Genomic DNA, 13,791 nt, shown 5'->3' with positions numbered 1-13,791 from the left:
TTGATCTGCCTTCAATTACATTAATTAAAGTTTTCTTAAGATAACAAAACGATGTATCCGTACTTGCTTTTGCTTTTCTTTAATTTTCAGTCTCAACGGTGATGCTTGTATCGCCGGAAGGTGTAGCCGAGTCAATATTTTAACATGTACATCTTGCTCTGAACATCACAAGGAGAATCTTCTCCAAACCAGTTTTAAGAACGATTTATACAAGCTTTCAAATTTTTACAGGCTAATTTGCTGTCTCAAATCACCGAAAAGCTAGGTGCATGTCTAAATGCTTTTACGGTCAATTCACAGTAACTGTCGCTAGTTATAAAAGCAAGTGGGAATAATTTTGATTTTATTACATTGGCCGAGACTCGCGCAAAAACAAGGCAAGGTGTCACTCAGTCATAGCTAAAACAAATCCCAAGAAAAAAAGCAGTAGTAAAATCTTTATTGCATACGTTCCTAATTGGATCGTTTTAGTGGTGTTGCTCGCAAAGCCAGAAAAAAAAAGCACACTTTTTGAACTATATCAAATACTGTGGCAATATGAAAGACAAATACTGAATGAATCAGCCACGCATTTTCATATTTAAACTAAAAAGCGCCATATTTATGACTGCTCCTGAATTATAAAGCCAGCAAAAATTCAAGACCAACGTAATTTCAACCTTGTGACATGATTTGCAACGCAGTTATTTTCTTCTCTTACAAGTTACGTTGATTCCACAGTAACCACGATGACCTTCAAATAAATCCCTATTGTGCTTTTATTTTTTTATTTCCTTTCATCAGAGTGCATAGACATCATGCTATGGACCCAAGTTCTACAAACTCTCGAAAGGACAAGATTTTATCAAGTTAATTAGGCTGGATGCTTTGATTGGTTCGAGCAACGCTACATGCTCATGTTCTCGGAGAAGTTCAATTTTATATTTTTCGTTTTTTTCCGCAGCTCAAATACGTCAATGAATATTTTTGCTGTCATCCACTGAGACGACTCAGCTGGAGTGTCTATCAAACCATTTGTAAATGTTTCCCTAATCATATGTTATTTAATAACTTTCGGAAACAGAAAAATTGTTTGTTCAATGAGCAGTTAATTTATATGTTAATGACACAGGCGACCCAGACTCGGAGGCGGGAAAAAATTATAAGGATTTGTATGGGAATCTCGATGGCAAACTGAAAGAGATATTTACACGCAAAAGTTCTCAATAAAAAAGGCGTACTTTATCGTCCTGGTGACTTTCTCGCTTTTTGTATGGCTATTTGCCTGATTGAATGGAATTTAAGCGACTTCTCAACTTCCCGAGTTGTCACTCATACATAAGTAAGGCCGTTGGCAAACCTCGATCGGACCGGATCAATAACAAAGTTCCCGCCAAAAGTAGACACATGAAATCCCTCGGTCACCATTTAAAGTTACTTCCCACCATCGTGGCTGAAATTAATCGCACTTTCCTATCTTTTTACTGTCCTACTACGTTCCAGACAAAGGCGCTTTTATAAGTTTGGAATAAATTTGAAAGCGCAAGTCGTCAAACGTATTCGGGAGTCAGTCACGCTTGACTAGCAACGCAAAACCCCATAATCAAAACAAACAGTAGGGATAATTTCGAACAACTCTCGAACAAATGATTTCCTTCGAAACTCAGGATAGCTCAAGTTTTTAAAATTCCATTTCAATTTTTACTGAAAAAATTAATAGGTTTTTCAATTCTGGCAAACTAGTTTTTGTAACTGACATACGGAAAAAGGAAATACTCATGGGAATTTAGACAGTTAAAAATTGTCACGCTGTTGTAAATTTAAAAAATATTGATGACGCATGGCAATTGATCATGCGCACAAATCGAGACTGGACTGATTCATCCATTTCTTCGGATGAGCCGCAAATCAAAGAAATTCGAGCCGGCTGGCAGAGCCAACCTTCCTCTTCCCGACTTATCTGGGAAGATCGAAAGAGTTTGTCCCATTTTTGACAAAAAACAAATTTAAGTCCAACGTTTGCTGTTTGCTGTACTGATGCAATGCGAAATCTTTCTTACTTATCGACTGTACACGCACGTATAATATAAAATGTGGTTATGCTTCGTTGTTGTTGTTTTTTTGCAGAGGAAGGTAAATTATTTTTTTCAATGTGCATACCGCATGTGCAGCATGCTTTCTTCACTCATTACACCTTGTTTTTGGTGGCCCAGCCGTTCGTTGCCAAAGCTCTGTATTTTTCTCGTTTACCAACGAAACACCTTAAGAGCGCACAGGAGTGCAGGAATGGCGCAGTGGTGAGAGCACTCGCCTCCCACCAATGCGGCCGGCTTCGATTCCTAGACTCGGCGTCATAAATGGGTTGAGTTTGTTGGTTATCTAGTCTGCACTGAGAGGTTTTTGTCCGGGTACTCAAGTTTCCCCTCTCCTCAAAAACCAACATTTGACTTGATTTGTGGTAATTGTTAATTTCAATTTACAGTGTCACCAATCAGTGCTTCAGCGCTAGAATGACTAGACACTTAAATAAAGTTCCTTTCTTTTCTTTGTCTTTCCTTTTCTGGATCGAATTGGAATTTGGCAGTGTTGGTTTTTCTGGATGGGGGAAAACCAGAGTACCCGGAGAAAGCAAGGAGAGAAGCATCTACAAACTCGACCCACATATGACCCCGGAAAGGGGAATTGAACCCGAGCTACACTGGCGGGAGGCGAGTGTTCGACCGCTCTATTGTTAGCGTGTATACAAGTTCAGTGTTTATTTATATTTAGTATAAATACACAGGTGATTATACAAAATCGCGCGCTCTCATTGGCACGCTATCTCGGATTATCAGCCGATAATCCCCTCGACGGACAAAATGGCTGCCAGTAGTCGTTCTGCCACTCTAAGTGAAGATGATTTCGCGTTGAAATGTTTTTTTTTTTTGTTTTCTCCTTTTTGAAATAATCACCTGTGTATTTATACTAAAACAATTATTCGCCTCAGGCTCAGTGATTATCGGAGAGGATTCACCACGACTTCGTCTCGGTCAATATTCACCGATAATCACTTCGCCTTCGGCGAATAATTGTTAAATATATATTTTACATTGTTTCACAGCTTATATGCTACAGCAATTTAAGCAGTGACATAAAGCTATTGTTAAAATTAGGTGCACAGTTGCCAAAGCAGCGTGATTGCAATTTCGAGAAGGATAGTGTGGGATTTTCTTCTTATTTTTTCCGCGGTGAATTAGCAGTAGAAGAACTGCTTAACATGTTCAACAAATACGGGTTGAGGAAGAAGTTAAACACAAAAAGTAAAGACAAATTTGGTTTTATCAACGGACTTGATAATGTAAATTGGCCACCGTACAGAGATTCTAAAAGCTGACGTTTCGAGCGTTAGCCCTTGGATTCGCTCTGACGAAGGGCTAACGCTCTAAACTCCGTTGATAAAACCAAATTTTTGTATACTACTTCCCCACCCACGCAAAACCACAATTTCTTTAGAAACTACCCCCTTCAAAACGTGTAGAGCCTAGTTTTCACTAACGACGCAAGAACAAGCTCAAGGAGGAATACAAGCACAAGAGATTCGTGTCAACTGAAAACTTAAACGCTTCGGCTGCGAGTGGAATTTGGAACGGGTTCTTCTTCGTTGGACGAACATGACATCTTGCGTTCAGCTTGCGTTACGTCCCGTTTTCCACACAACGCAAGCGAACGTAAGCATATGCCCAAGCACAAGGAAAAGGAAAAATTTTGATCTTTGAGCTTGTGTTTATGCTTGCCTCATTCCCGTTTTCACGGTGAAGCATCGATCGTAAAAAGTCTTTTTACGATCCATGCTTGAAGCGGCAATAAAAACCAGATTAAATCTTCGTTAAAACAACACTACTTTCACTCAAAAGCCACTATCACTTTCATTATATTTTGGTGATCAGTTGTTGCGCGAAGTCATATTCCTCGAGATCGCGGGTTATAAACGTAACTTGTTATTAGCTAGAACACCTGTTATCCGGTTTACCTCTTGTATTAGAGAGGTTACTAATGTTGAAATAAAAGTGTGGAGAGCAAACAAATTTGGTCGTTTTAATTACAATGTCGAACAGCAACGTTCTAAATAGTAGCGCGATCAATTTGCAGTGTTCCACCTTGGAAACAAATACTCAGTTTACAGAGTATCTTTTTACTGCGCACATACTAACATCGATTCTCAACGGTATTTCATCCATCACTGCTATCACTGGAAACGCCGTGGTGATCCTTGTGGTTTGGAAAACGCGGGAGCCTCACACCCCCTCCAACGTTTTGCTGTCCTGCCTAGCGCTCAGTGATTTGACCGTAGGTTTAATCGCGCAACCAAGTTTTGTGATCCACAAGATAGGCGAGCTTAACAACAGCTTTAGTATGTACTGTACTACCAGGATACTGACAGAATCTTTTGGCTATATAACTGCGGGTACGTCAGTTCTTACAATGACCGGGATATCCATAGAACGATATCTTGCACTAAGTCTTCATTTGCGATACCGAGCGATTGTCACAACAAAACGTATATTAATCGCTGCATCTTGTGTTTGGATCTTCTTCATCCTAATATCAGCGTCAAGATTCTGGATCGCAAACGACGTTATCTTCAACATGATTTCCCTCCCTGTGATTTTTAGCAGCTTAGTTTTCACTTTACTAGCTTACGTGAGAAGCCTAAAGTGTGTTCGTCGCCACGAGAGGCAAATTAGCGATCAAAACAACCTCCCCGAATCATCTCGGTCAGTGAACTGCCAAGTTTTAAAGATAAATCGCTACAAGAAGTCCACGCTCACGATGGTATACATTGTGGGAATCTTTGTTTTCTGTTATATCCCGTTTTTGAGCGTCAAAATTTTGAACAAGACGAAGGGTTATACTGTGGAAGTGAAGACTGCCTACTTGTACGCATCCACTCTTGTGTTCTTAAACAGTTCATTCAATCCAGCAGTGTATTGGTGGCGCATAAAGAACATGCGAACGGCAGCAAAAGATGTGTGTTTGAAATGTCTCGGTGTCAAACGTGAATCCGTAAAAGGAAAAACTGCCTTTCAATGAAGCAGTTTCGACTTTACAAATGCTTCCTTTAACGTAGTGTAGCCTAGAGATGGTCATAGTATACCAGGGTAAATTTCTCGCCAACCATGGTTAAATTCTCTTCGCAGGTATTTTAGGTGTTTATGATGAGCGCATTTTAAAGAGAAAACCGGAATCACGCTTTATTTTAAAAATTCACGAAAAAATGACTGAGACAAGTGGCTCGGTTTTCTTCGAACCTGCCCTGCCAACCTTCAAAACACTAATTTTAATTTGAACATTTTGCACAAGCATTGTGCAGGAGACAGGTGTTCGACTGCTCTATTGTTAGCGTGTATACAAGTTCAGTGTTTATTTAAAATTATTCGCCGAAGGCGAAGTGATTATCGGTGAAAAAAAAAGAGAAAAAAAAAAACATTTCAACACGAAATCATCTTCAACTTACAGTGGCAAAACGACTACTGGCAGCCATGTTGTCCGTCGAGGTGATTATCGTCTGATAGTCCGAGATAGCGAGCTAATGAGAGCGCGCGAATTTGTATAATCACCTGTGTATTTATACCAATTATATTTAGATTATACCGATAATTACTTCGCCTTCGGCGAATAATTGTTAAATATATATTTTACATTGTTTCACAGCTTATATGCTACAGTAATTTAAGCAGTGACATAAAGCTATTGTTAAAATTAGGTGCACAGTTGCCAAAGTAGCGTGGTTGCAATTTTCGAGAAGGATAGTGTGGGATTTTCTTCTTTTTTTCCCGTGAATCAGCTGTAGAAGAACTGCTTAACATTTTCAACAAATACGGGTTGAGGAGGAAGTTAAACACAAAAAGTAAAGACAAATTTGGTTTTATCAACGGACTTGATAATGTAAATTGGCCACCGTACAGAGATTCTAAAAGCTGACGTTTCGAGCGTTAGCCTTGGATTCGCTCTGACGAAGGGCTAACGCTCGAAACTCCGTTGATAGCCAAATTTTTGTATACTACTTCCCCACCGACGCAACACCACAATTTCTTTAGAAACTACCCCCTTCAAAGCGTGTAGAGCCTAGTTTTCACTAACGACGCAAGAACAAGCTCAAGGATGAATACAATCACAAGAGATTCGAATCAACTAAAAACTTAAACGCTTCGGCTGCGAGTGGAATCTGGAATGGGTTCTTCTTCATTGGACGAACATGACACGAGCCACATTGGCGGAAGACAAGTGTTCGACTGCTCTATTGTTAGCGTGTATACAAGTTCAGTGTTTATTTAACAATTATTCGCCGAAGGCGAAGTGATTATCGGTTAATATTCACCGAGACGAAGTCGAGGTGAATATTCACTGATAATCACTTCGCCTTCGGCGAATAATTGTTTTAGTATAAATACACAGGTGATTATTTCAAAAAAGAGAAAAAAAAAACATTTTAACGCGAAAATCATCTTCACTTACAGTGGCAAAACGACTACTGGTAGCCATTTTGTCCGTCAAGGTCGCGGATTATCGTCTGTTATTCCGAGATAGCGAGCCAATGAGAGCGCGCGATTTTGTATAATCACCTGTGTATTTATACTAATTATATTTAGTATATATAAATACACAGGTGAATATTCACCGATAATCACTTCGCCTTCGGCGAATAATTGTTAAATATACATTTTACATTGTTTCACAGCTTATATGCTACGGCAATTTAAGCAGTGACATAAAGCTATTGTTAAAATTAGGTGCACAGTTGCCAAAGTAGCGTGGTTGCAATTTTCGAGAAGGATAGTGTGGGATTTTCTTTTTTTTTTTTCCGTGAATCAGCAGTAGAAGAACTGCTTAACATTTTCAACAAATACGGGTTGAGGAGGAAGTTAAACACAAAAAGTAAAGAAAAATTTGGTTTTATCAACGGACTTGATAATGTAAATTGGCCACCGTACAGAGATTCTAAAAGCTGACGTTTCGAGCGTTAGCCCTTGGATTCGCTCTGACGACGGTCTAACGCTCGAAACTCCGTTGATAAAACCAAATTTTTGTACACTACTTCCCCACTGACGCAACACCACAATTTCTTTAGAAACTACCCCCTTCAAAACGTGTAGAGCCTAGTTTTCACTAACGACGCAAGAACAAGCTCAAGGATGAATACAATCACAAGAGATTCGTGTCAACTGAAAACTTAAACGCTTCGGCTGCGAGTGGAATCTGGAACGGGTTCTTCTTCGTTGGACGAACATGACATCTTGCGTTCAGCTTGCGTTACGTCCCGTTTTCCACACAACGCAAGCGAACGTAAGCATATGCCCAAGCACAAGGAAAAGGAAAATTTTTGATCTTTGAGCTTGTGTTCATGCTTGCCTGATGCCCGTTTTCACGGTGAAGCATCGATCGTAAAAAGGCTTTTTACGATCCATGCTTGAAGCGGCAATAAAAACCTTAAAACATGACATGAGTTCTTCCAACTATGAAATCGATGGAGATTAATTTTCGCGAAAATGTAAAATCATAATACTAATAATACTATAAAAGAATGAATTTACCAGGAAAACAAATGGCTATGTGATATTACAAGTACTTTACCAACGCAACATTAAGTACCCTTTTTGCTGAAAAGTGGAACATTGTTTGTATGTGATAAAAGACACCAGCTTATTTCTCCTATCTTTTGAAAATATACGAAAAGCCTTGTTATACACAAAAACAAGTGCGATACATTTTTATTTTATAAGAAAGTTTAGGCTGGCATTAGCCAAAATTTTAGGGCATGCGCTTGGCCCACTTGTTGAGCGCCAGGGGCATGGGGCACATAAACATCGACAATGTTGCGTGCGTTTGGCCAGGGCATCCAACACCTGTCGCAACATCATGCAACAATGTTGCAAGATGTTGCGTTGAAATGTTGCGAGAGTTTGGCCAAGCCTTAAGTCAGCAAAGTCAATTTCCCTGACCAAGATTAGTTTGTTAATCATCCTGGAGAAACTTTTCACACTATTCGCAAGGTCGTCTTATTGCACGATACGCTGAAGAACAACTCAGTTTGTAGAGGGAACTTAGTATGCACCTTATTCCAAGATGGAAGCTATTTTAGCATTCTTTTGTTTGCTTGCAAATTAGGCCTCGTTGCCTCGTTCTTAAACTTAAAATTCAAAAGAATATTTAACCCTGAACGAGGCAACAAGGGCTAATTTGCAAGCAAACAAAAGAATTTTAAAGTGGTGGTCATTTTGGAATAAGGTGTACACCACACAATTGTGGTAGGCTCAAATTAAATAAAACTAATAATAAGCCCCAACTCTAGAGTTAGACATCCCGCGTATACCTGCACTGATACATGTATACACTTTGTCAAACGCCCCAGAAATGGCGACTTTTTATCATGAAAATTAAAGATATAGCACAAAGATGAAAGTTGGGTAAAATAATTAAAAGCTACTCGGACCAAATAAGTTGTCTTTAATTAAAAACGGAGATCGAGACACACAAACCTTTCAAGCGCCAGTTTCACTTGGCGGGAGATCGATGCACGATACATAACGTCCACAGCAAAGAAAAAAGCATTCAAGTAAACGGATAACCGATTTAGACTTCAGATTAAAAAATAGATAAAACAATACAAGGATTTTCATTTGTTTTGGTCAATTTCGTGCTTTTAAGCAAAAAATTTGAAAGTCAGATTAAATCTTCGTTCAAACAACACTACTTTCACTCAAAAGCCACTATCACTTTCATTATATTTTGGTAATCAGTTGTTGTGCGAAGTCATATTGCTCGAGATCGCGGGTTATAAACGTAACTTGTTATTAGCGAGAACACCTGTTATCCGGTTTACCTCTTGTATTAGCGAGGTTACTAATGTTGAAATAAAAGTGTGGATAGCAAGCAAATTTTGTCGTTTTAATTACAATGTCGAACAGCAACGTTCTAAATAGTAGCGCGATCAATTTTCAGTGTTCCACCTTGGAAACAAATACTCAGTTTACAGAGTATCTTTTTACTGCGCACATACTAACATCGATTCTCAACGGCATTTCATCCATCACTGCTATCACTGGAAACGCCGTGGTGATCCTTGCGGTTTGGAAAACGCGGGAACTTCACACCCCCTCCAACGTTTTTCTGTCCTGCCTAGCGCTCAGTGATTTGACCGTAGGTTTAATCGCGCAACCAAGTTTTGTGATCCACAAGATAGGCGAGCTTAACAACAGCTTTAGTATGTACTGTACTACCAGGATACTGACAGAATCTCTTGGCTATATAACTGCGGGTACGTCAGTTCTTACAATGACCGGGATATCCATAGAACGATATCTTGCACTAAGTCTTCATTTGCGATACCGAGCGATTGTCACAACAAAACGTATATTAATCGCTGCATCTTGTGTTTGGATCTTCTTCATCCTAATATCAGCGTCAAGATTCTGGATCGCAAACGACGTTATCTTCAACATGATTTCCCTCCCTGTGATTTTTAGCAGCTTAGTTTTCACTTTACTAGCTTACGTGAGAATCCTAAAGTGTGTTCGTCACCACGAGAGGCAAATTAGCGATCAAAACAACCTCCCCGAATCATCTCGGTCAGTGAACTGCCAAGTTTTAAAGATAAATCGCTACAAGAAGTCCACGCTCACGATGGTATACATTGTGGGAATCTTTGTTTTCTGTTATATCCCGTTTTTGAGCGTCAAAATTTTGAACAAGACGAAGGGTTATACTGTGGAAGTGAAGACTGCCTACTTATACGCATCCACTCTTGTGTTCTTAAACAGTTCATTCAATCCAGCAGTGTATTGGTGGCGCATAAAGAACATGCGAACAGCAGCAAAAGATGTGTGTTTGAAATGTCTCGGTGTCAAACGTGAATCTGTAAAAGGAAAAACTGCCTTTCAACGAAGCAGTTTCAACTTTACAAATGCTTCCTTTAACGTAGCGTAGCCTAGAGATGGTCATAGTATATCAGGGTAAATTTCTCGCCAACCATGGTTAAACTCTCTTCGCAGGTATTTTAGGTGTTTATGATGAGCGCATTTTAAAGAGAGAACACCGGAATCACGCTTTATTTTAAAAATTCACCAAAAAATGACTGAGACAAGTGGCTCGGTTTGCTTCGAACTGGCTACGGCCCTGCCAACCTTCAGAACACTAATTTTAATTTGAACATTTTGCACAAGCAGGAGTTATTCTGTTTGGTATATACAGGTAAATCCCCGAATATTATATAAGATTAAGTTAAGCGAGCATGAAGCAGATTCTATCAGTTTAAAATCAATCTGCGTTTTCTTCACAGAAATAATTATGCGTACTTCCGGCTCTTAACTTGAACACAAGTGACTTAATGTTGAAAGTCATAATAAAAGATAGGGAAAATGCCCTCTTCTGGAACACATTTACGTAAAAGCTATCTTCGCGGAAGAATAGAAGCAACAAAGGTGGTGATAATTAATGTTTCCCACTCAAAGAACTGATTAGTCTGGCTCAAAACTTACATTAAAGCTCTTATCACTTTTTTGCTTATTGACTGAAGTAAGGACAACGTTGTTGAAGCTTATTTCAAGTGTGATTGGAAAACAAAATGCATTTCGTGAGAAAACCCTCGTAGAGAAAATTAAACGTTATGGAGTTCTTATTTTAAAATAAGAGATTGTCGTGTGACGCAGTAATCAATTTCTGGTGGATTGATCACTGCAGAGACCTAACAAAGCTTGGTTATGGAGATCTTCTCAATGTTGTTAAAATGCTGCCAAAATCCCTCTTAGTGGGGAAAATTTAACAGCTCATTCAGTAAATAATGTTCTTAATGCAGCCAAGCAGCTGTCAATCTCATGTTTAATTTAGCCTTCTTTGAACTGTTTGAAAATTAAAAGAAACCTCGTATTTACCTATAGCAAAAACGGCAACACAGGATTTTCATAGTGACGAGAAACGTGTACTATTCGACGCGGCAAAAATGAGAAGCTCCATTTTGTTCTTATCGAGATGCTTGCAAATTTGTTCGAATAAATTATTAACACCAAACCTTTCTCCGCGTCAACAACGATTTTTTTTTTGGTTAAAACCTGAAAAAAGTGCAGTGCTTTTTAGTTGCCAGTAGCTATAAATTAGCTGCTTCATCCATTGTAAATCTTCACTGGTTAGTAAAGCTCAGTCCACGATTCTTACTTAACTTTACAATTACAACTGCTCCTCACATTGCTTTGGTTTTTTTTGCGGGCTACCTGTTTAAACACACATACTAATACGTTTATCGATTTTCGATCAAGCTGCCCTCTTTTATGACTATTTTTCTTTCATTTTGAAACAATGTTGTTCTTTCTCTGTCATATTTTCCTATGTCAATCAATCAGAAGAACAAAAGATATTTTATCTCTGAGTTCTTCAATGGTAGATCGGTAGTAAATCGATGAATTGGAAATGGGGATATTAGACAATTTTCTAAGCGAATTAGTTATCACTACATTTTATGGAGCAACGTGCCCAGTAGTATTACTTACTACTGATATTGTTAGGTGTCTTTAAAAGACACCTAACAATATCCATTCTCAAATGCGACTTGAACCACTATACACCAATAAGCTTTCAAGCTTTCTGCGGGCTGGTCTGATCGAGAAATCGTATTATGTATCCCGTTTTATAACGTTTACGGTTTGGAGCAATATTTTCCCTTTCAAAGCTCTGGGCTTTTTCGAGATTTCTGGAATGCCCTCCTTAATTGCGCACTGAAAGAATCAATACTGAATTTCCCGCCCCAAAGAAAATCGATCATGATTATTAACAAGATTTTGTTTTCGTTGAAAAGATGCGTTTCCTGTTTCCCATCCTAATAATACAACGGCGTAATCTTAAAATATTTGATCAAGTGGAGTTTGAATTCATGCTTTCAGTACGTTTTTCTTAGAAGTGTTATGAAACCTAGTGTGAGTGTCTAGCAAGCGGCTTGCATCAAGCGAGTAACTTCGGTTGTTCGGAAGTAAGATGGGCTCGAATTTTCAAATATTCGAACTCAGACTTATGAGGCGCTCTAATGTTTTGGACATTTTTGGAAACATGTTTCCTAGATATTTCGGAAATGTAGTGAAGGATCTGAAGAGTGCGTAGCGCTAAAATTTAATGGAATTGAGTAAGAGCCATGATATTGCAAATAGCACAAAATTTGAAGTTTTTCAAATCTTATCATTTTCGCCTGAGTTTGTTTGAGGAGCACTCTTTAAGAAAACTTCCCCTAAAATTTTCGGGGGGAAAAAAGAACGATAACACAATGTTAATTAAGCTTTTGATCAGACCCGTCGCGATTGCTAGAATTTTCGGACGTGACAAAAAAAAAAAAGCCACCTTGAAATTTCTATAGACCTGCAATTCGCGTAGAACATCCGAACCGTGAGATAAATGTTTTGTAGGGCAGCTACAAACTTACTAAAGGAGCTTTTAAAGCACCGATTGTCGAAAATATTTTGGGTAATTCCGACAAATTTTAAGACACGCGGTCCTTGGTTGCCCCTGAAACCACTTATAACCAAGAAAATTGATTTTATTACAGTGAAAAAGTATATCAACTTTTAAAAAAGAAAAAGGAATAAATACATAACAAAACGAATAAACGGTTTAAAAATGCAAAAGGCAACCGGTCACCTCCAATGATTTGTTTGCCATTAGTTTTTTAATTATTTAATAAATGTGGTGAGCATCTGGCTTGGTTGTCTTGTACAAATAAAGCAGAAGTTTCGGGAAATCATTCGGGAATCCTAACACAAGAATTGGTAAACAGGCATTATTTTTCCGAAACAAGATAAAATGGCAAATGCAAAGCGAAAAGCAATTTGGAAACAGGCCATACGTTCGACTCTTGAAGGAGAAATCGAATTTTTAGTTTCGAGAATGATCGAATCCGGCATCAGTTATTACTACATCTCTTTAAGTTAAAAAAAAAAAAAAATGGGCATACGTTTCCAGAGCCTACGATACCCTAGTAACTGGCAAGGGAAAGATAACTCTGGCAACGAAATTGGGACAACTTCAAGGACAGAAACTTTTTCTCCTTCTGGCGCTGCGGGCGCATGCATTACTCGAATTTTTACTGGGTTGCGAAAACCCAGTCGGAATCTGCGTTATATTTCTCAGTCTTTTTATTTATTTTATTTTTTATTTTTTTATTTTTTCCGTGTCGGTTAAAGTCTTGTCTGTCAATCCCATGCTAAGTGGTGTCTTTGTGCATAGAGTCTTCTTTGCGTATTTTGTTAGGTTTGAGGGGGCTGGGGAAATGCTTAGATTTCTCTGGTGCACACAGGAGAACATTTAATTAACCTGCAATGGCATCGAAAGTCATTGTAACGCGAATGGCGTTTTAGTGCATCTTTAAACAAAATTTACCCTTATAGAGCTCAAGAATGGTACATCAATTGGATAAACAAGACAGGCGGTGCAAAATAAATATCTGGAATCTTAAAAGCGACGAGTAATGGACTTCGACAACAATCTTTCGCATGTCGAGCCGAAATCAAAGTGAGCTGTATATTTAATATTTTGCCAAGCCAAGTGTGTTGTTATGTAAAACACTGAAACCAAATGGGAAGTCTCTGGTAAGTTGTGGGTTCAACAAAGACAGAGAGGTAATCGAACACCTTAAGTGGATCTGTGATCTCCGTTCTCTGGCTACTTGTACTCAACTATGCACAGTGTTCCGGTAACAATTGGACATTTCACTAATTGTTGTTAACCTTCAATGGCGTCGAAAGTGATTGTAACGCGAATGGCGTTTTAGTGGATCTTTAAACAAAATATACCCTCATG

The 13,791-nt window shown here is 38.7% G+C and overlaps 3 protein-coding genes across 3 annotated transcripts in view; 2 read left to right on the top strand and 1 right to left on the bottom strand.

The window, feature by feature from the left end:
- The window catches only part of LOC137983264 (adenosine receptor A2b-like), a 2,625-nt gene extending 2,404 nt beyond the window's left edge, over positions 1-221 (bottom strand). The window contains exon 1 of the mRNA XM_068830462.1: positions 64-221. The gene's annotated coding sequence lies outside the window, so the exon portion shown is untranslated. The remainder of the gene's footprint in view (positions 1-63) is intronic.
- A 3,698-nt stretch (positions 222-3,919) lies between these two features.
- Positions 3,920-5,505, top strand: LOC137982505 (adrenocorticotropic hormone receptor-like). Its single transcript, XM_068829599.1, has one exon. The coding sequence runs from the start codon at positions 4,063-4,065 to the stop codon at positions 5,047-5,049; it is 987 nt and encodes a 328-aa protein (XP_068685700.1). The 5' UTR covers positions 3,920-4,062; the 3' UTR covers positions 5,050-5,505.
- Positions 5,506-8,379: 2,874 nt separating this feature from the next.
- Positions 8,380-11,154, top strand: LOC137982504 (adrenocorticotropic hormone receptor-like). The gene has a single exon (XM_068829598.1). The coding sequence runs from the start codon at positions 8,914-8,916 to the stop codon at positions 9,940-9,942; it is 1,029 nt and encodes a 342-aa protein (XP_068685699.1). The 5' UTR covers positions 8,380-8,913; the 3' UTR covers positions 9,943-11,154.
- The last annotated feature ends 2,637 nt before the right edge of the window (positions 11,155-13,791 follow it).

Source organism: Montipora foliosa, chromosome 13 (assembly GCF_036669935.1).
Source record: "Montipora foliosa isolate CH-2021 chromosome 13, ASM3666993v2, whole genome shotgun sequence".
NCBI classification, from domain to species: domain Eukaryota; kingdom Metazoa; phylum Cnidaria; class Anthozoa; order Scleractinia; family Acroporidae; genus Montipora; species Montipora foliosa.
This window is presented reverse-complemented; position numbering and strand designations above follow the sequence as displayed.